Genomic DNA, 27,021 nt, shown 5'->3' on the forward strand with positions numbered 1-27,021 from the left:
GTGTAGATTGATGAGGAAAATGTTTTATTTAATCAATTTTAGAATAATGCTGTAACATAACAAAATGTGGGAAATGTCAAGGGGTCTGAATACTCTCCTAATGCACTGTATGTCAACCATCTGACCGTTTCTCTCTCTGTCTGATCAGGGCACCACCAACCAGACCTGCATCTCCTGGGATGAGAGTGACAGGTAAGGCCTTTGTCTAGTTCTTTCACCCATGTGCCTGTTGGGCTGCCCCTTGACGCTGCCTGGCTGCAGTGTGGAGCCTGGGGGTGGAACCGCCTACATAGAAAAATAATTACTAGGACGGACATTGGAGCCATCTACCCATAGAGATCCTAGAATTCAACTGAATTATAGGACCTTTATGCGCCTACCTGGCTCTGAAAACAGAAATAAAATTACTAGAATGGACATCCCCATTCAAGTCAATGTATCATGATGGGTGGACTGGATGTAAAGTAAGAAGGTTACCCATAACCAGGAACTAAAGTAATTATATTTCTATGGTGGACCCGCTTGGCTACCTGGCTCTGAAACACCTGCTGGTGTGGACCTTCACAGTGAGGGATAGAACTTTGGGAGACGGCATCACATCACATCATCTCCCACTGTGACTGTGTGTTCCGTGGCTGTTCCTGCTCCACTGTTTTTAATCTTGACGAAGTGCCCGTGACACACACTCACCCAATAGAAGGGTGCTGAGTTTGTCAGACAGCTCCGGAGCTCCTCTCTGTGGGTAATGGGAGATGGGACGAGGCTAACACTAACCCCCACCCAGCTAACACTGCGCCGACACTGATGCAGCATGTAGAAAATTAAAAGTGTCACTCACAGCTTTCTCTCCTGGGCCCCCATGCACACACGAACCAAGGCGTCAACACAGAGGGATGAATTGAGAGTGCTCTACTGGGATCTACTGAGACAGACAGAGAGACAGACAGGATGAGAGTATACATATGTGAAGTAAGGGAGAAAGAGAGAGAGAGAGACAGAGAGAAAGAGAGAGAGAGAGAGAAAGAGGGTATTGAGAGAGAAATGCATTGCACAGTTCAATTTCACAGCTAATGTGGGTCCATTTCACACACTCTTTATATGGCTCAGACACTTAAGTACCCTTTTTGTTTTAAAGCACAAAACTGAGAGAGTGAGTGAGGCGGTGAGTGCGTGTGTGTGTGAGAGAGAGAGAGAGAGAGAGAGAGAGAGAGAGAGAGAGAGAGAGAAGCTGTGTGCAAGTGAGAGAAAGAGCAAGAAAGAGGAGAAAGCACAACGTGCCCACGGCCTTATTACAATGCAGGTTGAACATTTGCATTTAGATAAGTGTGTACACTTGTGTTACTGAGACGAGGCAAAGAACAGAGCGCTCTTTTGCCATAAAACAAAGTTTGACCAGGTCAATATAGACCTAGAGAGAGAGAGAGAAAGAATGAGCGAGCAATGAGGGAAGAGGAGAGAGACAGGGTTGAGAGAAAGCAAGAGGGATGAGAGAAGATATAGGAAGATGGAGAGAGCGGCAGAGCGAGAGAGAGGCAGAGAGGGAGAGAGAACAAAAAAAAATCTAATCTAGCTTCACACACACTGTTGGGTAGTGTGGGGAGAGAAGGGGGAGGCGAGGGAGGTGGAGGGGGGTGACATGTTCTAAGTAAAATTAAAATCCATCTTGGACAGCCGCTATGATTAATGAGTTAATATTTGGGGGATAAATTGTAATGTGAGAAGGCGTCCTTGTCATGGTGGTGTCTTGTTGATAAGGGCTGTGAGAGAGAGAGGCAAGCAGGTGTGAGACGGGTGGTCTTCTCTCCTAGGGATCACGCTTCAATCTGGGGCGGGGGATCAATAACAACAGCAGTGTTGCCATCCTGGCCTGCAGGTTGGCAATTATTGTCATGAATCTTGCCCTGGAGGCAGCTCTGCAGAGAGGTCACTAGCTGGCACAGCCACAAAGTAATACAATGTGATTTTAAACCTAACCCTAACCTTAAGTTAACTTTAACCACACTGCTAACCCTAATGCCTAACCCTAACCTTATATTAAGACTAAAAAGCTCATTTTTGTTTTCATGATTTTTTACAATGTAGCCAATTTTGACTTTGCAGCTGGCCCATCTAGCGGAAATCACTCAGTTCTGCCTCCAGGGCAAGATTCATGATAACGTCAACCTGGTCCTGACCTGGCACAGTCACCCTCCCTAACTTATCTCTCCTCACCCACCTCCACTTCTTTATAAACCCACAATCTTATTTGTTCTCTTTACAGTTTGTCTCTTATTGAATTTAGCTTCCCCTTTTCTTTAATCTGTCTATTGGTTTTAGTTAATATATTATTTATTATTATTTCCATCGCTGGGTGTTATAGCACCAGACTAAACAATTTTGTCTGGGCTTGATTGATCTTGTCTTACTTAATGGAAGCAATAGAAATGTCGTAAAAGATGCCAACCCCACCCATCTGGCTCTGTAGGCAGACTAGAGCAAACGCTAAGCGTATTTAAAATATTTAAAATAGTATTTGAACCCAGGGATGTCTGGGATGTTGTGGCGGTCAGGCAGGCCCTGCTGTCCCATTCATTCATGTGGTCCTGGCCTGTTGTTGGCAGGGACCGTTCACAGTGCTGGACCGCTACCCAAATGATCCCCCGTGGCTAGGCCTGTGTATGTGTGTGTGTGTGTGTGTGTGTGTGTGTGTGTGTGTGTGTGTGTGTGTGTATGTGTGTGTGTGGTGCTGTGGCTTGCTATGTGGTTGGGATAGCGGCCTAATCGTGTCATCCACAGAGACTCTGCGCTGAGTTATAATATTGGATTTCTGTTTGGGTGATGTGCTAATGTTAGCACTGAGCCTACTCCTGGGGCTACAAGACTACCTCTTTCGCTCTCTCTCTCTCTCTCTCTCTCTCTCTCTCTCTCTCTTCTCTCTGCTCGTCATGGTTTCGCCCCTCAGCACTCTCCACCCAGATGCACCATGGGTAACCCTATCGAGGGCTGCTGTGAGGTGGCCCTGGTGCACTGTGGGTAACCCTGTTGGAGGCCGTGGTGTGTTGTGATGAAATGTCTTTGGCCCTGAGGTACATACCTGGGTTCAAATAGTATTCGTTTTCTTTCAAATACTTAATCTGCTCTTGATCGAGCCTGCCTAGTGCAATGGAACCACTGGAATAAATAACAAAAAGTTCAAACCCTGCCCAACTGGCTCTCCAGACTGAATGAATTAAATGCTTCCAAGTATTGGAAAGAACACAACTACTTTTTTAACCCAAGTCTGCTGAGACCCAGTCCCAGGCTGTTTGGTTGGTTTGTTGGTTGGTTAACCCTGGGATCTGCTGTGTGTTTCTGGTGCCACTAGCCCCAGAGCCCTGCAGGAGACCATGTTCCACCCATCTTGATGAGTCCCTTTGGGGACCACTATGTTTGGGAAGAGTATGTAAGGGCTCGCTTGAGATGGATGGAGTGTGACATCACCAATGTACCATCCAGCATCACTGTGCCATGGGAGGGAGACACAACACACAACTCCCATTAAGACATGAGGAACCAATAACCATCGGGGTCATTCTCTATGCACCACAGTCAGACCGATATGAAGAGAGGACTGAAACTGAGCCATGCACTCTTGGAGGAGTACAATACAATAACTTGAAAGTCTTCTTAATTATTAAAACCAACTGGTTTTGGCGTGTTGTCTTTGTCAGGGTTTTAGAACAGCTGTGTGGTAACTTAGCCATGTGTGGAGGGTACGACGTTGTAAACAACAATGAAATAGTTGTGATCTGATATTTCAGCACCATGCATAGCGGGAAAATATGGTTTCTGATATCTGGAGTTCAGCACCACATGGCAGTGGACAGTGTACTGGCAACGCAACGTCACTGGCCACTGAGAATGCCCCATTCAATGACGGAAGAGGCCTACAAGCAAGACATCTAGAGGGGAAGGCTCCCCATGAACTCCATGCTAAGCTGTTCAGCAAAATTGTTTTCTAACGTTAAAACTTTAGAATTGTCAGTAATGCTTTATAGTAGAAGCGGGTGGTTGTGAGTCTTTGATTGACAATTTCAGCCGATTCCATGGACAGTGAGTGACAAAGTGGTGTGGATTTAGCCTGGTCCATTCAGGGTAAATAAGACTTAGACAAACATGATATCTGTCGAAGTTTGGTCAACATTCACAATTCACATTTTGATGAATATGCTCAACTAAAGAATGGTTAACAATATAACAGAACAATTAACTACATATGTATTTAAAGTGCTTTCTTATTGGGTTAGAATTGCATTTATTGTTGATGTATGGTCCAGTAGGTTACAAAAAAGGCCTAGACCAGGCCATCAAAAACCTATTTACCTGTAAATATAAGTTAGGATGGCATTACAGTCACACGAAGTACTGTTAAATGTGTTCACACAAGAAAGAATGTGACCAGCTGATTAATTGTATATTAAGTACACATTATCTCTGAACTCTTTAGCTTTTAAATTGTGCCACCAATAAGGCAATCTAAATCTAGCGATAAATAATGAGACACAATAATAATTTAGATTTGCATGATTGTTTTTATAATTATAATTATAATTATAATTATTATTATTACTTTTACCCCCATTGCTATTGTGTATTTTTGGGTCATATGTGAATTCCCACTCTATATTGCAATAACCTGGCCAAGCAGAAACCTGAGCAGCACGGCGTCTGGCTCACAGAGAACCTTTCATCACCATTTTCACTGCGTTTTCTGCGCTCTTGCTCGCTAACCGCGGAGATGTAAAGGGGATTTGGAATTAAATAGCTGGTGTCTGTAACGTGGTGGCGGATTTGACTCGCTTTCCCCCCGTTTTTATTCACCGCAGCGCTCTCTCTCTTTTCCCGCAGCTCCTCGCTGCTCGGATCGTGGTCTGCCAGGGGCTGCAGAGCCGTGCCTGTCGACTCATTCAGAACCAAATGCGTGTGTGACAGACTCTCTACCTTCGCCATTTTAGCACGGCTAAATCCTGACATGGTAAGTCCGACACCTTCCTTCATTATTTTATGTTAGGGTATCCGAATCGAGGTGCTTGTGAGTTATGTGTATGTATCTCACCGGGTTTAGTGGAAAAGGGCGTCATTGCCATTCCGTATCAACAGAGCCCTTGCGCGCTCCCTCCCTCTCTCTCTCCCCTCTCTTGCTTGCGACGTGCAGATGCCATTCAGCAAGGCCTGTATGTGTTCTCAAATAAAGAATTTGGGCATCTTTCAAGTCGTCCCATCGAACAGAAAAGGGAGATTTGTGTCGAAATGACACATTTTAGTCGAGGTACATCCACTTGATATATTCCAACGGCAAAATGACCGTGTTGACTACTATACTATTGATTTGCATACATTACATGCTGAATGAGAAATTGTTAGGTTATGTGAATATTTATTTTAGGGTTATGGATAAGCTATTATAATTGTATTCATGTTCAGAATCCGTGCATATTTCATGTGAACGCTGTCCAATGTAATATAATAACATATTATTCCTGCATTTTGACAAATTAATATTTCCCTGCACAGGTCTCCATTGGAATGCTGCTATGCTCCAGGCATGCTGCCTAAATATCCTCCAATTATGCATGTACATAAAATGGGGCAAAACAAATCACAGATAATCAGTATTTGACTCCAACTGGATAAAAATAGGGGTGTTAATATGACAATACCTTTACCAAACCCTGCAGAATTCCAGTGATGGTTCAAACTGCTCAAATGTGGCCCCGTTTCTGAGGGGGGATGAAAAGGCCAGTACTGTCTTTGTGAGGAAATGTTCATTCAGTGCGATTAGTTATTATTAGACTGGAAACTGCCTGTGAAGCAGTTGTTCACTAGTTGCCCTGGTAACAGCATGGATGGGCACCAGGGGCTCTTAAAGCTGTAGAAGACCCTATACTAATTCACCACCACATCGTGCTGTGTGGCCTAGATAGAGGGAAGGGAAGAACGGAGGAATGGATGAAGGGAGGGATGGAATACTGTTTATTTACTCCTCCTGGGCCAAAATATTCAGACAGATGCGACATTTACCCGTTTTAGATATGCATGTGGTATTTATATGACGGTACCCAAATGCTACATCAAAAGAAGGGGATGGGGATGAGGAAATGTGCACCTGCAAGCAAGGGACAGGCTTTATTTGATGGGTCTTAGGAAAGCAAATAAACACGGCAGTCTTTCGCCCTGAGAATCTGCAGCTGTGCGTTTGATGTTCTGTATCTCTCTCTTCTCCATCTCTGTCTCTCTCTCTTCTCCCACTCTCACACTCCCTCTGTCTTCCCCTCGACCATCCTAGAGCTAAGATTATTCAGCCGGGGGGATGATCTTGGAAGTGTGTGTGTGTATGTGTGTGTGTGTGTGTGTGCGTGTGCGTGTGTGCGTGTGCGTGTGTGGGTGTTGGTGTGTTTGTACACCTCTGCAAGATGTTTACAGATCATCACTTGCTATACACACACAGAAGCAGTCGCTATCCTTATTACACACAGCTGCACACATGCATACGGTTACACATACTGCACACACACACACACACACACACACACACACACACACACACACATACACACTGTTTATTTGGCGTATGTCTGTGGGATGGGTAGTAGTCATAGTAGCGTAATGTGTTAATAGCACTCCCCAAGTGATTGCTGCTTCTCCCTGGCCGGAACACAGCGTCATCCTCCCCCTTATTCCTCCTTCTATCTGTCTACCTCTATTCATCCCTCTCTCTACCTGGCCACTCGACAGGCCGTCTCACAGCAGTGTCGCAGTCTGGGGGCTTTTAGATGCCCTATGGGAAGCATATTGTGGCAATTATATTCACCTGGCTCTGTGCCAGGAGAGAAGGGCACTCCTTTCCCCCCCCACTCTTTCTTCTCCCTCCTTTCTTCCCTCCCTCCTGCCATGCTAGTGGGTTAGTGAGACAGCCATGGTTACGGAGCTAGCTAATTATTCCTGCAGCAACACTTGCCACATTCTGAATGGTGCAACCCCTCTCCTCTCCTCTCCTCTGTCTGCAGCTAGCCTCATACAGCCCCAGAATGACAAACACCCAGCCTCTCGCTGGCTCTCTCTTCCTCTCCCTCCTGCTTAGTCATTTTCCCACATCCTTTTCCTCTGCTGCTTTCTTTCTCTCTCTCTCTCTCTCTCTCTCTCTCTCTCTCTCTCTCTCTCTCTCTCTCTCTCTCTCTCTCTCTCTCTCTCTCTCCCTCTCTCTCTCTCTCTCTCTCTCTCTCTCTCTCTCTCTCTCTCTCCACATAGTAGGTCTCTGTCCCGCCCCTTTATCACTCCCTCTCTTCATCTCTCCTCTCCTGTCTTCTGTAATGTTACCACGTTTAGTCAGTCCTACTCAGCTGCAAGCTGTAGAAGGAAAGAGAGAGAGAGAGAGAGAAAATGCACTTATCAAAATGCTCAAACCTGAACCCAGCAGGCCCAGAGAGAAGAAGGCTTGTGTTTTTGGGAATAGGATGAATGAATGAATGTGTGTGTGTGTGTGTGTGTGTGTGTGTGTGTGTGTGTGTGTGTGTGTGTGTGTGTGTGTGTGTGTGTGTGTGTGGGTGGGTGGCACATGTATGGCTGTTTTTATTGCCCCTATGAGAGACAGACAAGTCTTTGTTAGAATGTCTCATGGGCCTGTGAGTACGCAGTTCACACACCTACAGACCTGCCTTTGACAATGTAACCCATATTAGGCCTATAGATAGTAAGACATAGATCAACTAACTCAACAGAACCACAGAACAGCTTTGTGTTTCCCATTATATCAGAGAGGTTGGTCCTCATGCTGTAGCTGCATCAGTACTCATACATGGATTCATGTTTCTTTAGATGCTATCAATCTTACTTGGGTTTGAGTCACATACAGTCAGATACAGAGTTCAGTGGAAGGTCATGGTCAAAGCCTGTTAGTCTGACTCTACAAACTAGACACACCCAGGCTAGGTATCATTGAACTACTGTGTCAATGGTGATTCTCAGAAAGCCTTGATGGTGTTGGAAAGCAGTTAATGCTATGATATGTATACCTGTATATCTGCATTGATACAAATCACGAATACCATTTAGCCATTGTTATCTGCCCCCTTTCTGAAGGCAGTTTTAGGTCAACACTGGGATAACATAGCCTAGCCTCTTCGGGATGGGAAGTCTCTGTCTCTCTCACTAGACGGTTGCACTGTACGCGATTCACATCCCACATCCCACATCCCTGCGCTGCCATTAGTGGAGACAGAGAGGGCTGTAAAAGTTACTCGGTCTCAGCTGACATTGTTCCGTTCGGCTGCATTCGTAATCTTTTTCCTTCAGACTGAGAGAGAGATGGGAACTCACCGCAGTGCAGATTAATCAAAGGATTTCATTAATTTGGCCCTCTAGCACACATCAAACCTGGAAACAAGACAGACTATAAACTCAGTCAATTATGTTCTGCTTGAGGGTGGAATGCACAACCATAGAATAGACCCCCCTCCTCTTCTCCCCGCCCCCCCATCCCTGTCATAAGACTGCTGTGCTCCCTTCCACCTCCATCTCACCTCTAGGTACTCCAACACCACCTCAACAACCCCCTCCCCCCTGCACCCCTCCCTCCATAGCTATCTCTTCCCATCAGACAACCCCCCCCCTATATCCACCCCAACACCACCTCTAACAAACCTTAGCAAAGACAACTACACTTAGAACATATTTCCATTTGGAACACATTACACGTTTAATCAAGCTAGTCTTCTAGAGTAAGCAGCACTTCACTAAGCAGCACTCCTGAACATGGGCTTCTTGACTCACTGTTAGTACTGCTCTGTAGATCACATAATGCTATACTGAAGAACGCAGTCAACACACACGCCCGGCCTACGTTGGGAGAATGGCCCAGGATGTCATGCATGGGAGCCTGCAGGCAGCACTACTCCCTCAGATAGATACACTGCCTGCCAGCTAGATGCTTTCACTCTGTTCAGGCCACAGCAGGGAACACTCATCAGTCAGTGCTGCTAAGCATGCATGAGTCAAGACTGGGAATTGTGTCCGAAATACACACACACACACATACACACACACAAACACACACACACGCTTATGCATAAAGCAGCCACAGGGTAAGTGGGATGCTGTAGCCTTCCTTCCCTCACTGCTGCTGCTGCCACACCAACATCCCCATCCTGCATCACCATGGCAACTAAGACAATGGCTGCTGCGGGAACATGGAGACGGCGATCTGTTGTTGTCGATGGTTTTACAGGAGGAGGTTTGCGTTATCTTGCTGTGTTTCATAGTAGAACGTTTGAATCTGTCTGTAGTGTAGTCTGACAATTAATCTGTCAAAATGTGCTTTGTAGCTGCCGTTGGTTCATGGCCTTCAGCTAAGAATCTGTGTAGTGATTCACCTTGGAATCACCTTGCTCTCCATATCCAGCCAAGGCCCAAACAGAAGCCTGCCTGCCTGCCAGCCTCTCTCCAGCTCTCTTTATCAGATACCAGCTATACCTACCTCTGTACACGGCACTGCACATGTCTGTGTGTCTGTGTGTGTGTGTGCGGAGGGGTCTCATACTGTTTTAGCTTTGCAGTCCTGAACCAGGAGAGTGGAAGAAAGAATCTGCTCCATGATAACATGAAAAAAACAGCTTCTTTACATTTCTTTGCAGTACTAACAGTCTGTGTGTTGACTATATGTGTGTCTCCTGCAGAATATGGATAAAATGCAGCTTCCCTCTGTGACACTGATGGTGGGCTGTGGAGTCTCCTCTCTCACCTTGCTGCTCCTCATCATCATCTATGTGTCGGTCTGGAGGTGAGAACACTTGGACTCTGGTTAGTAAGCCCAGTAAGCCCAGCTGAGCTGTACTAGGCTGGTTTGGTTACGCATCCACCATAGTTGCTTGAACCGTGCTGGAAAGGACAAAGTGGACTAAATCTGAGCCAGCATTGTGCAGTTCAGGTTTGCTTGATAGTGTAAAAAGGCTGGAGCTTTTGAACCGTTTAAGTGAAGAAAGTATGGGTGTGGTTGTTGGTGGTTGACGGTCAGTTGGGAAAGGTGTGGACCCCTCAACATGTTGTTTCTCCTCAGGTACATTCGCTCCGAGCGCTCCGTCATCCTCATCAACTTCTGCCTCTCCATCATCTCCTCCAATGCCCTCATCCTCATTGGTCAGACGCAGACAAGGAACAAGGTAAGAGCCAATGAACAAGCTGTATCTCACCACATGCTCTCTCAAAGTCTTGTAAAGATCCTTTACTCACATCTCTCCATCTCTTCTTCTCTTCCCTGTTCCCTCTTTCAACCCCCCCTCACACCCTCCCTCTTTTCTTCTCTTTCTCCCTCACTCTCTGTCCCTCTCTTCCTATCTTGTGTTCTCTCCATCTCTCAGGTGATCTGCACACTGGTCGCTGCTTTCCTGCATTTCTTCTTCCTGTCGTCTTTCTGTTGGGTTCTGACGGAGGCGTGGCAGTCATACATGGCTGTGACTGGCCGGCTGAGGAACCGCATCATCCGCAAGCGATTCCTGTGTCTGGGCTGGGGTGAGGATGCTGTTTCTCTGTCTGTCCCACATCGCTAGATCATTAGCCGGTCTGAAAGGTCAGGGTTAGGCCAAGAGCAAGGGGCACAGAGCAAATTGGGATCAGTTTTATCTGTTTCTCTGTCTGTCCATCTGTTTGTCCGTCTGTTCCGTCCCTACCCAGTACTGACCCCTCTCCCTCCTCCTTAGGTCTACCTGCTCTGGTTGTGGCAATCTCTGTGGGTTTCACCAAAGCAAAAGGATATGGCACCGTCAACTAGTGAGTCTGCTATCCCTGATATTGTTGCTGTGTGTCTCCCTCTGTCTAGACAAGTGTCTTTTCTCTCTCTCCTTTTGTCTCTCTCTCTCTGTATCTTTCTTTCTGTGTAGCTCTAGAACTCGATCTTCTTCTAAATCCTAATGTTGGATTACCTAATCTTTAAAGAGCATTTAAGACATGTGATAAAGAATCCTTATACTTGGGGGTTGTTTTTGTGTGACCTGGTATCTGACTTGACCTCTTCCTCTCCTCACTCTACCCTACCCTCCTTTTCTCTCTTTCTTACACCATCTTTCTTCTTTTCTTGTATCTGTTTTTCTCCATCCTTTTTTTCTCATGCCACCTTTCTTTCTCTTCATCTATCTTTCTCCTTCCTTCTCACCTGCTCTGGGTGTCACTCTCTCTTCCTCTCTTTTTCCTCTCCACCTCTTCCCTCTCTTCCTCTTTCTCTCTCAGCTGCTGGCTGTCTCTGGAAGGTGGTCTGCTTTATGCTTTTGTGGGACCGGCTGCTGCTGTAGTCTTGGTACTTCCTATCTCTCTGTCTCAACCTTTATTTGTCTTAGAAACCATTGTTGCTTTACTGATCTTAGATTAACCCTACATTTAGCCATAGAAATATGTAAGATACTGTAACTCTTGTCTTGCCCTAACCATAAACTTACAGTGCCTACTTTGTTGCATTACAACCTGTAATTTAAATTGATTTTTATTTGAATTTCATGTAATGGACATACACAAAATAGTCCAAATTGGTGAAGTGAAATGAAAAAAATAACTGTATTCACCCCCTTTGCTATGAAGCCCCTAAATAAGATCTGGTGCAACCAATTACCTTCAGAAGTCACATAATTAGTTAAATAAAGTCCAACTGTGTGCAATCTAAGTGTCACATGATCCCAGTATATATACACCTGTTCTGAAAGGCCCCAGAGTCTGCAACACCACTAAGCAAGGGGCACCACCAAGCAAGAGGCACCATGAAGACCATTGAGCTCTCCAAACAGGTCAGGGACAAAGTTGTGGAGAAGTACAGATCAGGGTTGGGTTATAAAAAAATATCTGAAACTTTGAACATCCCACGGAGCACCATTAAATCCATTATTAAAAAATGGAAAGAATATGGCACCACAACAAACCTGCCAAGAGAGGGTCGCCCACCAAAACTCACAGACCAGGCAAGGAGGGCATTAATCAGAGAGGCAAAAAAGAGACCAAAGATAACCCTGAAGGAGCTGCAAAGCTCCACAGCGGAGATTGGAGTATCTGTCCATAGGACCACTTTAAGCCGTACACTCCACAGAGCTGGGCTTTACGGAAGAGTGGCCAGAAAAAAGCCATTGCTTAAAGAAAAAAAAAGCAAACACGTTTGGTGTTTGCCAAAAGGTATGTCGGAGACTGGTCCTCTGTAGCTCAGCTGGTAGAGCACGGCGCTTGTAATGCCAAGGTAGTGGGTTCAATCCCTGGGACCACCAATACACAAAAAAAAGATAATAAATAAATAAATATGTATGCACGCATGACTGTAAGTCGCTTTGGATAAAAGCGTCTGCTAAATGGCATATTATTATATTATATGGAAGAATAGTTATGCATGCTCAAGTTTTCTTTTTTTTTTTTGTCTTATTTCTTGTTTGTTTCACACAAAAAAATTGTTTGCATCTTCAAAGTGGTAGGCATGTTGTGTAAATCAAATGATACAAACCCCCAAAAAATCAATTTTAATTCCAGGTTGTAAGGCAACAAAATAGGAAAAATGCCAAGGGGGTGAATACTTTTGCAAGCCATGTATAGTCATCAATGGACCCTATGCGCAATATTGCTACCACTTGACTAACTACATGTTATTACCTTCACTTAGCAGTTACAACTTTATATATACTGTAGGTTTGATATGTAAACTATTGTGTATATGTGTGGGACTGACATGATTTACATGCATGTATCATACTCTATCATTTCTGTAGTTCCATGTCAGACTGACAGACAGAGTGGTTGTAGCTATATGGTCTGAGTGACTAAGAGTTTTTCTCTGTATCTGGCTGCTTTGTTCACATCTTTCTTTTCTCTCTGACAGGTTAACATGGTTATCGGGATTCTCGTATTTAACAAACTGGTGTCCAAAGACGGCATTACTGATATGAAACTGAAGGAGAGGGCAGGGTATGCCTCATCCTACCACACATCCATCTCACTGGTCCACCAATAACCAGCCTGGGGGCATACGCTTGGGGGCGGGGCTAGCGATGCCATTGGCTCTCACTTCTAGAACGCAAGAGCTAGGAAAGAGTCAGATGAGGAAATTGATAAGAGTTATTTCTTTAGATGACAGAATTTAGAAACAGGGTAGATAACAGTTGGGGAATAGGAGCACAGACAACAGGAGTATGGGAGAGAGAGAAAGGAGGGAGGGAGGAGAGATATAGCGAGAGCAGAGAGAGAGAGACAGCGAGAGGTGAGAGTGGGGAAATGAAAAGGAGCAGATAAAATAAAAATTGAAAGGATTATGTGGATGTTTTCATAAGAAAGACAGTGATCAGTGATTGGAAGATTTGTAGAGGATGTGGTCTGACAGAGAGGGATAGAAGAAGAGAGGAGGGAGGGAGGGAGGGAGGGAGGGAGGGAGGGAGGGAGGGAGGGAGGGAGGGAGGGAGGGAGGGTTGGGAGGGAGGGAGGGAGGGAGGGAGATATAAGAAAAGGGAAGATGAGAAAGAATGGACTGGTTATCGGACCCTCCCATTAAGAAACAAGATGGCGCATCAGTGCTCATCTCATGGCTTTTGTATTGGTTTCATTGTACTCTGCCATATACTGTATGTTGCTTTTACACGTTCACTCAGCTTCTCTTAATTTGCAGGTGTTGCTATATAATGTACATTTCTGTATATCCATCTTTCTCTTTTATTTAGTTTGGTTGCTAGTTGTTTAGGGAAGGGGAGCAGGGGCCCTATGGGTATAGAGTAGAGACCTCAGAGATCACTCAAAGCACACCATAATGTCATGTGTTTGATTTATAGTACACCGCTAATGCTAGCTCTATAGCCATAGAAATTGGTTTATTTTCTGTTGTGTTTCTTAAAAAGGCCACTCACTACAATATGAAACAAACTCCATCTGATACATCTGTTGTGTTGGAGATGGGGTTTTTACTTCAGCCATTTGGGCATTTCCAAGCTCGTACTGAGATGGGATGGAAGGTTTTCAACCTACTTCAACCATGTGTACTTGTCTTAAAGTCTACCTTGTTTATACTTACTACTACTACTTAATACAGATAGTAGCATGTGCAGCGCAATACTCACCAATGTTGAGAGGTCTTGATCTTAAGTCCCTATATAACCCCAGGGTTGACCTTTGACCTCACGGTGACCCCTGCTCCCCCCTTCTCGCAGGCTGCTGTTCTGTGCCCTCATTGGCCATTGTTAGTGCATCCAACTGAATTGTTGTTTATTTATGTATTTATTTTCTCTGAACAACATGTTTGCCTCTCTCTGCAATTATCTATCTCACTATTCTTGAACTGTACAAGTTTGTTTTTTGCTGTCTGAAACATTCTGTTTGAGTTTGCACAGAATCCCCCCCTCTCTCTCACTCAGGGCTCCTCCTCTCCAATCAGGAACACCTCAATCTCAGCTCCCCCTTTCCACCTCGTCACTGATTGGGTAAAAAATCAACCCCGCCCACACTGTTGTTGATTTGTATTGGGTCACGGCCCACCCCACACACTAAATATCCTTCCCCTGGCAGTAGCGCTCTCTGATTGGCTTAATAATCTCTCCTCACACTCTGATTGGCTTAATACCCCCTCCTCACACTTTCCCTGCTATCAATATCCCAGCTTTCATCTAAAACCAGCTAGACAAGCAATAAATGTAAAGAATAACTGTAGACATAAACTGCAGTGCAAAATCTAGAACACGGTTGTGATACATGGTTCTGTTCAATGTAGTCACATTACTAAGATACAGAATGAATACTGACAGAAGTATAGGATATGGCACAGAGTAGTATATGATAGGGTGTGTGTATGTTTGTGTGTGTTTAAATGTGTGAGTGTGTGTGTTGGCGTGTGTGTTGGTTTGTATTCGATTACAAAGTGGGTACTGGGGGGTTGTTTTAGGGTTGCGCAGGCAGACCACTGGGCTATCAATGGTGCATGGACCGAGGGGAGAGGGGGGAGGGGTGGCACCAGAAGACTGGATGCATACACAACACAGTAGGATACCATGTTATTCTCTGATATTATTCTCACTGTTTGGGCCCCCTCTGCTCCCTCAAGGTTCAAACTATGCGTATGTGGACTGAGGGGGGAGGGACTGTGGGGAGGGGGCAGGGTGGCACTGTAGAGTGGATACATGGAAAACAGAGAAGGGTGTCAGTCTCTTTTTCCCCTCGCATGCCTTTCAATACCTAACATGTTTAATCAAGATAATTAATAATCGCTAGATGATGCGCCTTATTAGGCACGGCGTACTGTAGCCCTGCTCTCTCACACCTCAGAAATTTAGATTTACCCTCGCTGCCTGCTGATGCGCTCTCTCTCTTTCTTCCACCCCTAAAATTAGAAGCTAAAAATGGAAACAGACAGGAGAGTAGAGGACAAGACAGGAGAGAAAAGGAAAGGTCTACTGTAAAGCCATCCAGGCAGACCTGGTGTGGTGTTGTGTTTCCTCATTCCTCATTCCAGGATGTGTTAGCACTGTGTTAGCAGGTTGCTGTTCAGTTACTTTAACCCTAGTTGTCACTATACAGACGATTCTAGTGAAAGAAATGTGGACGTTCCTAGTGAAAGAAATACCAGTAAACTGGGTAAACTTTGTACCCTTGTTTGTCGACTGGGAACCACAGAATATCACCTATCTAATCACTGCTACCCACATTGTTGAGACAGAACAATGAAGTGAGCATTTAGCTGAAGAGTATTGCTTGTTTGATTGAAGACCTGGATTTGATTTGAGCAGGTCTAGGTCTATGTGCCTATGTACAGTATATGGGTGTTTCCTAATCAGCTTCATTCTCTCTCTCTGAACTCTCTCTGTCGTCTACACATCATAAAGACAAGGGAAATGGTGTTGTATTTCAAAAGCTACTGATTGCTTTTTAATATCACTGCCTATGGCGGGGGGTTGCTCTTTTACTTGAAATGTAATTTCTTATAATGTGATTTTTAATCCATCTGTCCAGCGGCTATACTGAATCGATTCCTTCCTCGGCTCTTATGGTTTAATTGTTGTTTTGCGAGCGGCCATTTTGTGACACTGTTCTTCTCGAACTCTGTTTCTTCTAGATGTCTCTGTCTTGTGGGGGTATTTTAATATAATGAAACGGTTTTCAAGCCATTGTGTAGAAGTATGGATGGACAGTTTATCGTTGCGTCACGTCCTGATAATAATCGCAGTAATCGCATACCCTCTTGTGTATTATTGCTGTATTATTTCTCCTACAGTATGTAATCCATGATGAAGAGGCATTGTAGAGATTGTACTGTGTCTCTTACTTCCAGTCAGGCATCCAGGCAGAGAGAGGCAGGCCACAGCAACACTGGGCTTTGTGATGAGATGAGATGAGATTAGATGACAGCACAGACACTGGAGAAGTGGGGTGACACAGAAATAGACTGCTAGATGGGAACTGTGATGATTCTCTACAGTATTTGTGGATTACAGTACCAGTGAAGAAGGAAAGGATTAAACCTGGAACAGCTTCTCAGGAAATCTTTAGAATTCATTGTCTATCCTCTGTGTTGTTTTAATACAGCCATGTAGCAACACACACTCATACATACAGTGGGGAAAAAAAGTATTTAGTCAGCCACCAATTGTGCAAGTTCTCCCACTTAAAAAGATGAGAGAGGCCTGTAATTTTCATCATAGGTACACGTCAACTATGACAGACAAATTGAGGGAAAAAATCCAGAAAATCACATTGTAGGATTTTTAATGAATTTATTTGCAAATTATGGTGGAAAATAAGTATTTGGTCACCTACAAACAAGCAAGATTTCTGGCTCTCACAGACCTGTAACTTCTTCTTTAAGAGGCTCCTCTGTCCTCCACTCGTTACCTGTATTAATGGCACCTGTTTGAACTTGTTATCAGTATAAAAGACACCTGTCCACAACCTCAAACAGTCACACTCCAAACTCCACTATGGCCAAGACCAAAGAGCTGTCAAAGGACACCAGAATTGTAGACCTGCACCAGGCTGGGAAGACTGAATCTGCAATAGGTAAGCAGCTTGGTTTGAAGAAATCAACTGTGGGAGCAATTATTAGGAAATGGAAGACATACAAGACCACTGATAATCTCCCTCGATCTGGGGCTCCACGCAAGATCTCACCCCGTGGGGTCAAAATGATCATAAGAACGGTGAGCAAACATCCCAGAACCACACAGGGGGACCTAGTGAATGACCTGCAGAGAGCTGGGACCAAAGTAACAAAGCCTACCATCAGTAACACACTACGCCGCCAGGGACTCAAATCCTGCAGTGCAAGAACGTGACCCCCTGCTTAAGCCAGTACATGTCCAGGCCCGTCTGAAGTTTGCTAGAGTGCATTTGGATGATCCAGAAGAGGATTGGGAGAATGTCATATGGTCAGATCAAACCAAAATAAAAAAAATTGGTAAAAACTCAACTCGTCGTGTTTGGAGGACAAAGAATGCTGAGTTGCATCCAAAGAACACCATACCTACTGTGAAGCATGGGAGTGTAAACATCATGCTTTGGGGCTGTTTTTCTGCAAAGGGACCAGGACGACTGATCCGTGTAAAGGAAAGAATGAATGGGGCCATGTATCGTGAGATTTTGAGTGAAAACCTCCTTCCATCAGCAAGGGCATTGAAGATGAAACGTGGCTGGGTCTTTCAGCATGACAATGATCCCAAACACACCGCCCGGGCAACGAAGGAGTGGCTTCGTAAGAAGCATTTCAAGGTCCTGGAGTGGCCTAGCCAGTCTCCAGATCTCAACCCCATAGAAAATCTTTGGAGGGAGTTGAAAGTCCGTGTTGCCCAGCGACAGCCCCAAAACATCACTGCTCTAGAGGAGATCTGCATGGAGGAATGGGCCAAAATACCAGCAACAGTGTGTGAAAACCTTGTGAAGACTTACAGAAAACGTTTGACCTGTGTCATTGCCAACAAAGGGTATATAACAAAGTATTGAGACACTTTTGTTATTGACCAAATACTTATTTTCCACCATAATTTGCAAATAAATTCATTAAAAATCCTACAATGTGATTTTCTGGATTTTTTTCCCTCATTTTGTCTGTCATAGTTGACGTGTACCTATGATGAAAATTACAGGCCTCTCTCATCTTTTTAAGTGGGAGAACTTGCACAATTGGTGGCTGACTAAATACTTTTTTTCCCCACTGTACACACATTCGCAGATATACACCCGGTAATGAACACATGTAAAAACACTCTTAATTGGTTAATTGGAGATATAGGCTAAGAGGCCTGTCACGACTCACTACTTTGAGTTCATAGTTCATTGTGCGTGCGTGCGTGTGTTTGTTTGTGTGTTACTTTGTGTGTGTATATGTGTGTGCATATGTGTGTGCTTGCATGTGTGTACATGACTACATGAGTGTGTGTGTGCATATGTGTTTCTGTGCGTGAGAGCTTTAGTAGAGTGTTCAGTAATGCCCGTATAAAGTAATCAGTCTGACCAGTGAGGCGTAGAGAGAAATAACCAGGGGTGAAAATATTCACAGCAATTACATTTAGGAAGCTAAATAAACAACGCAATTGAGACGCAAAGCATCAATAGGCACATGAAGTGTCTCTAATTAGACATATGCATTATTCATTTATAAGAATACCATCATTATTTAGCTTAATGCACATAAATGAAGGATTCAACAATGTGAATAATAAGATGAAGAAGGGAAATATAATGTGTATTCATGCCAGTATACATACAGGTGCCTGGCCAATAAGAAACGGACCTGCACTTAAGTTTTTCCATGTATCTCTCATTTTAGTCATTTAGCATACACTCTTATCCAGAGCGACTAACAGGAGCAATTACGGTAAAGTGCCTTGCTCAAGGGCACATCGGCAGATTTCACCTAGTCCGCTCTGGGAATTGAACCAGGAACCTTTCGGTTACTGGCCCAACCTCTTAACCGCTAGTGCAACAGTGTCACGGCACTTTTCTGCACAGACTCAAGATGATAAGTATAGGCTGTACTTAGATTAAAACGATGATTAGAAGAATGTTGGGATGCAATAGTGCCTTTGTTGACTTGATTATCCCACTCACTCTATATTGGTTAGGATCCCCTATAAGCTTGTTGTGTTCACATATAGTAGGAGCAGTGATCAATCATTGTGGAATAAATCAGCCCTTAGTGACATATCCACTGATGTGGTTGTGTATCTTGTCTGGCCCAGCCCCCACACATACCCCTTAGCCCTGAGAGAGACAGAGAGCTAGAGAGAGATAGAGAGAGAGAGAGGGAACTGTGACTCACTCTGAATGTATGAGTGTAAGAATGTGTGTGTGTGCATTTGTATCTGTGTGTGTATTATGTTACAGCGTGTGTTAATTTGACTACTTTGCAGTCAGATGACAGTACCACTGTACAATATGACGCTCAAATGTGCCAAGTGCGGAGTTATCTCGTCGGCTGACGTTTCTACCACAGCTACCAGTAACGCCATGTTAGTCCTGCTAATTATTTACCCACATATTCTATACTGCTTTCTCTACCTCTGTTTACTTTTCCTTGACATGCCTCCTCTACTTCCTCCTCCTTCGCTTGTTTTTATATTTTCATTATTCCCCCCTTTTCATTTCCTCTTATCCCCTGTACCCTCGCTGAGAATCACTGGGAATTAGTTCTCCAGTGTTGTTGTTGGAAGATATGGTGTGTGTGTGTGTGTGTGTGTGTGTGGACGTGTTTAACTATACTTGTGGGGACCAGAAGTCCCCACAAGAATAGTAAACCAAGAAAAATTTGACCAACTGTGGACATTTTGTCTGTCCCCACAAGGTCAAATGCTATTTCTAGGAGGTTTAGGGTTAAGGTTAGAATTAGTGTTAGAGTTAGAATTAGGTTTAGGGTTAGGGTTAGGAGATAGGGTTAGGTTTAGGGTTAGGGTTAAGGTTAGGTTTTTTGGGTTAAGGTTAGGGTTAGGGTCAGGGTTAGGTTAGGGGTAAGGGAAAATAGGATTTTGAATGGGACTGAATTGTATGTCTCCAGAAGGTTAGCTGTGCAAGACTGTGTGTGTGTGTGTGTGAAGCACAGACAGCAGAAAAGCAGCTTTAATATAGGCCAGAGTAAAAGTGCAAGGCTCAGTGGCTTTCAGCTATGTAATGCCCCCAGGATATGGATGGATACAGTAACACTACATCTGTATCCGCATGGAGGAGGTTTTCACGGGCAGTGCACTTAACTTATCAATTAGTGTGTCTGTGTGTGTGTGTGTGTGTGTGTGTGTGTGTGTGTGTGTGTGTGTGTGTGTGTGTGTGTGTGCGCATTGGGTTTCTGTGGCCAGGCTTGATGTGTCGCTATATTTTATGTAATGTGGTTTTCAGTGGGAGTGTGTCTGAATGCTTTTTTTAAATAACACCTAGATACCTTTCATTCAATCAACTCAGGACAGAGTTAAAAAGTGCACATGTAAAACAAAGAATCTGAAGAGTTGAGGAGTTAGGGAAAGAAATAAGAATGTTGGTGAAGGAGAGAGAGAGAAATTGTCCTGTAGGAACATATGGACCAGAAGAGAAGTCCTTGTCAACTGAATCATACCTTTGCCCTCTGCCTCTTGCGTTTGTCTTTATATTACGTTTCTTTGCTTCATTTCACTTTTGTTCTTCCTTTAAACACCTCAGCTCCTCCTTTTCCTGTTGCTCTTGGTCTCATATGTTTTTTGACACATCCTAAACATACATGCATATTGCATATGTCAGTTATGGAACATATATTTCAATTGATTATGGATGTATGTTTTTGTGTGTGATATTAGCATATTTACGGTAGCTAGTGTAAGTATATTTAAAACATCAAGCTATGTACCTATACCTTGTTATAGGTATATTATACTGTACATAATGCCAATAATTTCAACAACGAGGGCAACATGCAGTACATAGATACAGTTTTTAGTAGTAGAGGCTGTATGTATTTCATTTGAAATACTTCTATTGTAATTAGAAAGATAAATGTAGTTTGTAGTATCATTTAATCCCATTTCAAACAAGTAAATCATGCAAAATCGTATTAAATAGAGACAGTTCTTTTCCAGCAGTGTAGTCTTTCCTGTGTATCTTCAACTGTGTAACTGACTGTAGTACTGACCCTGGCACTGGGCTGCTGTTCCCCTCCCATCCTCCAGGGCATCGCTGTGGAGCTCCTGTGTGGTTCTGCCTCTCCTCGCCCTCACCTGGATGTCTGCTGTCCTGGCCATCACCGACCGACGCTCCTCCCTCTTCCAGATCCTGTTCGCTGTGTTTGATTCGCTGGAAGGCTTCGTCATCGTCATGGTGCATTGCATCCTGCGCAGAGAGGTACGTCATTCTTCACTCTGTTGTCACTCTGACACATTTCACTTTGATGATACTCTGTCTCCTACTCTGTGTTTCTTTCTTTCTTCTTATTATTATTATTGTTTTTATTTATTTTTTTATTGGTTGTTTGTTGAGGCCCTGTGCTCCACTGGGAGCTAAAAGGAAAACGTTGATTAAGTAAACTAAGTCATTAGTTGTTTTGAGGGTGATGTGGAAAGGAGGATGATGAACAGACAAACAACTGACTGTGACATTGAAAGGTCATGACCTCTGTGTTTATTATGGTGTATTGTAGGTTCAAGAAGCAGTGAAGTGTCGGGTAGTGGACCGCCAGGAGGATGGGAATGGAGACTCAGGGGGATCTTTCCAGAACGGACACGCTCAGCTTATGGTAGTACGAATGGAACATCATTTTTCATCTAAAACAATGTCTAATATACTTTATGTGTATTACATATACTTTGTTAACAAGTTTTCTATTGTTTTGTTTCATTAGACTGATTTCGAGAAAGACGTCGACATGGCTTGCAGAGGAGGTAAGAGTACCGGCAAAAAAAAGAGTGAGTTTATGCAGTGTGTCCGTCTGTCCGTCTGTCTGCATCTCTGTCTGTCTGACTCGATACAATTCTCTCTAAGCATGTGGAGTTTTCTTTGAGTACTGTCATTGAAAAGATGCGTCTGCTTTACCCTCTCTGCTCCAGGCGTATTCTGTGTTAGCAGCACCCTCCCATCCCACTCCTCTCCACCCGTTGTCAGACCACTGCCGTCACAGCAGCCGCCCCTTATGAAGCGCAAAACACTGTTTTGACATGAGATGCACCACATTACTGCAGCATAACGCAATTTAGCCCAGCCATTTGGCAATAGGGCGGTGGAGTGGGAACGAGTGCTGAGCAGTAATATGCGGATAAATAGGGCTGTCTGAGTCTCCCACATCTTCCACCACATCCACCGGCAGGCAGGCAGACCGTGTTATAATGAAGTACCGACCAACAGTGTGGTATCAGATAGAGGCTCTCCTCTGATATCCGTTGGGAGCGAACGGGAATCTGATTATCTCCCGAGACAGGATATCAGGAAAAGCATCTGGAGCAGAAATGCTATTTTTCTTTGTGTGAGTGTGTGTGGCGCTTGCAACGCCAGGCTTGTGGGTTCGTTTCCCATGGGGGGCCAGTATGAAAATGTATGCACTCACTAACTGTAAGTCGCTCTGGATAAGAGCGTCTGCTAAATGACTAAAATGTAAATGTAAGATATTTTGTCATGCTGACAGGATGTTGTCTGATGCTGTTTTCCAGTCCTGTGCTCAATAGTGAGATGCACACCACAGCAAGTCAACAGATACAGTGAAACAGGGTCAGGACATAATCTTCAAGCTAATGATCAGAAGTTCAAGGCAGTGTAGTCACTAGTTAAATCAACAGTGGGAAGGTTTGCATGCCCAAGTCTGAGTTGGACACCTTGAGAGTCCCCCTCTCTTTATCTCTGAGTTTTGCTACCTCTCAAATCTCTCTCTCTCCCTCTGTCCCTCTCTCTCCTACCTCCCGCTCTCCTCCCTCTCTGTCTCTCCCTCCCTCTCTCCTCCCTCCCTCCCTCTCTCCTCCCTCTCTCCTCCTTCCCTCTCTCCTCCTTCCCTCTCTCCTCTCTCCCTCCCTCCCTCTCTCCTCCCTCTCTCCTCCCTCTCTCCCTCCCTCTCTCCTCCCTCCCTCCCTTTCTCCTCCCTCTCTCTCTCTCCCTCCCTCTCTCTCTCTCTCTCTCTCTCTCTCTCTCTCTCTCTCTCTCTCTCTCTCTCTCTCTCTCTCTCTCTCTCTCTCTCTCTCCTCCCTCCCTCTCCCCCCAGGTACTCTGAAGCGCTCCTCTCTCCAGGGTGATGAGAAGCCGTCCTCCCAGCCCCTGACCCTTCAGAAGGGCTCTAACTTCAACACCATGCCTGCCAGCATGGCCAAGGTCCACCTCCAGAATGTGGCAGACTACCCCAGCCATACCCTCACGCTGCGCAGGGAGAAGGGTGGCGCCACCAAGGGCATCAGCACCGAGCTGCCGGGAGCAAAGTCCATCTACATCTGTGACGGGGAGCTCTTTAAACAGCTCGACGGGGAGCTGTCTCCACAGGGGACAGGGGAGGCCGGGGGGCCTGAGGGCACAGGAACAGGCCCGGGACAAGGGTACATCATCCTGCCTAACAACAACAACACTGGCACCCTGGGGCGGCCCGGAAAGGGCAGCAAGGAGGACACGACGGCCAAGTACAACATCAGCATGGAGCAGCAGATGCCCCAGACCAGGCTCATCCACCTGGCCAGCTCGGTGGGGGTGGAGGGCGTGCCGGGTTTTGCGCTGAAGAGCCTGCCATCGGACCTGGTCAGTGTGTCCTGCTCGGAGAGGGAGTCGCCCATCCACAACATGCAGAACGTCTCCGGAGAATCCCACATGACTAACAGCATGTGTGAACAGGGTGATTCTGGGAACTCTGGTGTGATGTCCAAGAGCGAGACCGTGTCCACGCTCTCCATGAGCTCCCTGGAGGTAAGACACACACACACATAGACACACATACAAACACACACAACCCCATGTCCTCACCACATGACTTGGGGAGGGAGATGGGACAGATTGGCTTTATGTTCCTTGATCAAAGAAAATATCAGAAACCAACCAGTGCCCTTTACTGTCAGTATGTGGTGGTATTGTATTCAAGGCATAGGGTTTCTGTTGAGATATCTTTATAGTCGTATCCTTTTCTGTGTAGTAACAGCACTGTAGTGGCAACAAGTACAGAAATAGCCCTACCTTGCCTGGCTCGACAGAACACTAAGATCTTTAAAAAGGTCAGATTTGAGTATTCTCTCATTGACAATGTGCCAGCTCAGTGGGGGAGCTCAAACTCAGACTGCTACACTGACCAGCACACACACACGCGCAGCTAGCTGTGCCAAGCCAGCCAGTCAGACAGACAGACAGACTTCTCAGCCTGCTGGTGTCTTTTCACCTCAGGGCCAAACTCGCTCCCCTCCCAAAATGCTGTGCGTGCAAGGTCACAGCTGCCAGGGCAACCAACAACCAACCAGCCTGAAGGTCTTTCTTTCTCTGCTCGCTGACAAAGGTCACTCGGTCACAAGCTGTTTACTGCAAGGATTTACGCCAATGGGGTCAGGATGAACCAACATGGACGCTCAGTTTCTCATGAGTCACTGTTACCACTGAGAAACTGTCTCAGTCATTTTTACTGATTTGAAACTAACAGTGAAACAGAGTGAAATGCTGAGGAAGACATCACCATTTTGTCTAGTCAGACTCACACAGCATATCATTTAGATGATAGTAGAATGTATCTTTTAATCTTTCCCTCTTGTCTTTATCCAGAGACGAAAATCCCGCTACGCGGAGCTCGACTTTGAGGTAATTTCAGACTTCTGGACTGCATTTCTTCTCACATAATGTCTTGCTTGTTTGACAAACTGTCTCTAATGTCTCAATTCTGCTTCCAAAAACCCCCTAGAATTTACATAATCCCCTTTTCTTTATAATTATGGTGCATGGGACTGCATAGCAGATGATATACAGTACTGTATCTAAGCTTTGTAGACGTCTGTGGTGGATGGTAGCTAAATTCATGATTTTTCTATAATGGGTGTTTTCTATGCGTTTGGTCCATGTAGAAGCTCTTGCACAAGCTATGTTGTTGTTTAAGGTTGATGGATGTTTTTCTCTGGTCACACTAAAGTGGCACCATGGTGTAAAACACACAATGTGAGAGCTGTATAGATGTTAGGTGGCTAAATGGATGGTAAATTTTCCTGTGTGTTTGTCCCATGTAGAAGATCATGCACACGCGGAAGCGTCACCAGGACATGTTCCAGGACCTGAACAGGAAGATCCACAGTGCAGACCAGGACAGGGCGTCTCCGCCTGGCGATGGGAAGGCAGGGAAGAGGTGGAGTGTGTCCTCAACTGGCAGCGACAAGACCATCATGAGCGTACGACACTCTGTCTCTCCCTTTATCCCTTTCCCTCTGTCTATCTCACTCTCTCTGTCTTCCTCTTCTCCACCTCTTTTTTCTTTAACCTTTCTCTTTCCATTTGTCTCTCTCCCACTCTCTCTTTTTACCATTCTCTCTCCATATATAGCACCCTCTCTCTCTCTCTCTCTCTCTCTCTCTCTCTCTCTGTCTTTCTCTCTCTCTCTCTCTCTCTCTCTCTCTCTCTCTCTCTCTCTCTCTATTTCTCTCTCCTCTCTTTCTATAATTGACCCCCAAAATGCATGTCAATGCCTCAATATCACATTTCTTGCCCTTTGATGATTTAGTTTGTTCTCTGGTTGACCTATTCTCCTCTCCTGTCCCTCCCTCTATCCAACAGGACAAGCAGCAGACACCCAGTAAGAGAGCCTGGGAGGGCATCAGGAAGACCCACTCTCCCCCGTCGTGGATGAGGAAGGACCTGGAGCCCTTGGCAGCCTCTCCCCTGGAGCTGCAGAACGTGGAGTGGGAGAAGGCCAGCGCCACCATCCCTCTGGTGGGACAGGAGATCATGGACCTGCAGACAGAGGTGTGAGACTGAGACAGAGAGACAGACAGAGAGAGAGACAGAGAGCAGCCAACCTCGTCCCCCAGCCCAGCTCTCAGACATACAGGCACCTTCCCTTCCCACAGCTCCACATCTCAATCTCACTCTGGGAACCAACGACCAACGACCAACGAGCAACGAAACGGGCAGGGGTGAGAGAGAGAGAGAGAGAGAGAGAGAGAGAGAGAGAGAGAGAGAGAGAGAGAGAGAGAGAGAGAGAGAGAGAGAGAGAGAGAGAGAGAGAGAGAGAGAGAGAGAGAGAGAGAGAGAGAGAGAGAGAGAGAGAGAGAGAGAGAGAGAGAGAGAGAGAGAGAGAGAGAGAGAGAGAGAGAGAGAGAGAGAGAGAGAGAGAGAGAGAGAGAGAGAGAGAGATATTTCCAAATGAAGGGGGGAAAGAGAACAGATTTACAGTGCATTTTGTTATATTTTCTTATTGATGCTGGAATCAGTTTTTTGTTTACTATGTCAGAAAGTCATATATCTGGTCTGTTATTATCCACATTATTACTTCACTGGACACATGCTTGAATCCCTCTCCCCCTCCTGGTAGATCTCTGTGGATGGTTAGTTAGTTAGGCAGTTGGGTGGTGTAGGTGGTGTAGGTTAAAAGGACAGACTGCAACTGCCTATGGACTCTTCTCCACCCTGCTAACAGATCACCTGGACCAACCATACAGTTCATGTTCCAACCAAGCCTATAGGCAATGGACCTGGTCTGGATGAGACCTTCACCCAACATACAGTACATGTTCCAACCAAACTACATGTCCAGTACATGTCCCAAACACGCCTAGGCAGTGGAGGAGGCAGACTGCCGGACCATAACCATGTGCCTCTCCATGCCAACCAATAGCCCCGCCCCGCCACCCTCCACTGCACTGTCAGACAGAGTCCCCACCCCCTTGACAGGAAGGGAGCAGACCGATGACATCACAGTCAGCCAAAAGGGCGGGAAACCCTCCCATTGGTGGGTGCGATTGGTGGGTGCGATAGTGACATCAGCATAGACCAACAAGGATGAGATATCTCATTTGCAGATGCTCTTAATGACATCACAGAAAGCCAAGATGGCCAGATCTCATTGGTGGAAGCATCTATGACCTCAGCAGAAGCCAAGGAGACACTGTTTTGATTGGTTGCTTGATGTACGAACAG

At 45.3% G+C, this 27,021-nt stretch overlaps 1 protein-coding gene across 11 annotated transcripts in view; it reads left to right on the forward strand.

The window, feature by feature from the left end:
- Positions 1 to 26,076, forward strand: part of LOC121586009 (adhesion G protein-coupled receptor B1-like) — a 60,404-nt gene extending 34,328 nt beyond the window's left edge. For 3 of the 11 annotated variants that reach the window (XM_045213003.1, XM_045213005.1, XM_045213011.1), the window contains 16 exons: positions 149 to 192; positions 4,867 to 4,993; positions 9,690 to 9,793; positions 10,070 to 10,172; positions 10,371 to 10,521; positions 10,710 to 10,779; positions 11,236 to 11,302; positions 12,854 to 12,939; positions 19,353 to 19,451; positions 21,129 to 21,300; positions 21,596 to 21,694; positions 21,797 to 21,860; positions 23,141 to 23,826; positions 24,664 to 24,699; positions 25,119 to 25,277; positions 25,660 to 26,076. In XM_045213003.1, coding sequence (XP_045068938.1) covers positions 149 to 192; positions 4,867 to 4,993; positions 9,690 to 9,793; positions 10,070 to 10,172; positions 10,371 to 10,521; positions 10,710 to 10,779; positions 11,236 to 11,302; positions 12,854 to 12,939; positions 19,353 to 19,451; positions 21,129 to 21,300; positions 21,596 to 21,694; positions 21,797 to 21,860; positions 23,141 to 23,826; positions 24,664 to 24,699; positions 25,119 to 25,277; positions 25,660 to 25,854 — 2,262 coding nt within the window. In that variant the 3' untranslated portion in view covers positions 25,855 to 26,076. Of the gene's footprint in view, positions 1 to 148; positions 193 to 4,866; positions 4,994 to 9,689; positions 9,794 to 10,069; positions 10,173 to 10,370; positions 10,522 to 10,709; positions 10,780 to 11,235; positions 11,303 to 12,853; positions 12,940 to 14,372; positions 14,439 to 19,352; positions 19,452 to 21,128; positions 21,301 to 21,595; positions 21,695 to 21,796; positions 21,861 to 23,140; positions 23,827 to 24,663; positions 24,700 to 25,118; positions 25,278 to 25,659 lie in introns of all 11 variants that reach the window. The other 8 variants (XM_045213004.1, XM_045213013.1, XM_045213010.1 and 5 more) reach the window with 6 other exon arrangements.
- Positions 26,077 to 27,021: the final 945 nt, after the last annotated feature.

Source organism: Coregonus clupeaformis, unplaced genomic scaffold (genome assembly GCF_020615455.1).
Source record: "Coregonus clupeaformis isolate EN_2021a unplaced genomic scaffold, ASM2061545v1 scaf0071, whole genome shotgun sequence".
Taxonomy (NCBI): domain Eukaryota; kingdom Metazoa; phylum Chordata; class Actinopteri; order Salmoniformes; family Salmonidae; genus Coregonus; species Coregonus clupeaformis.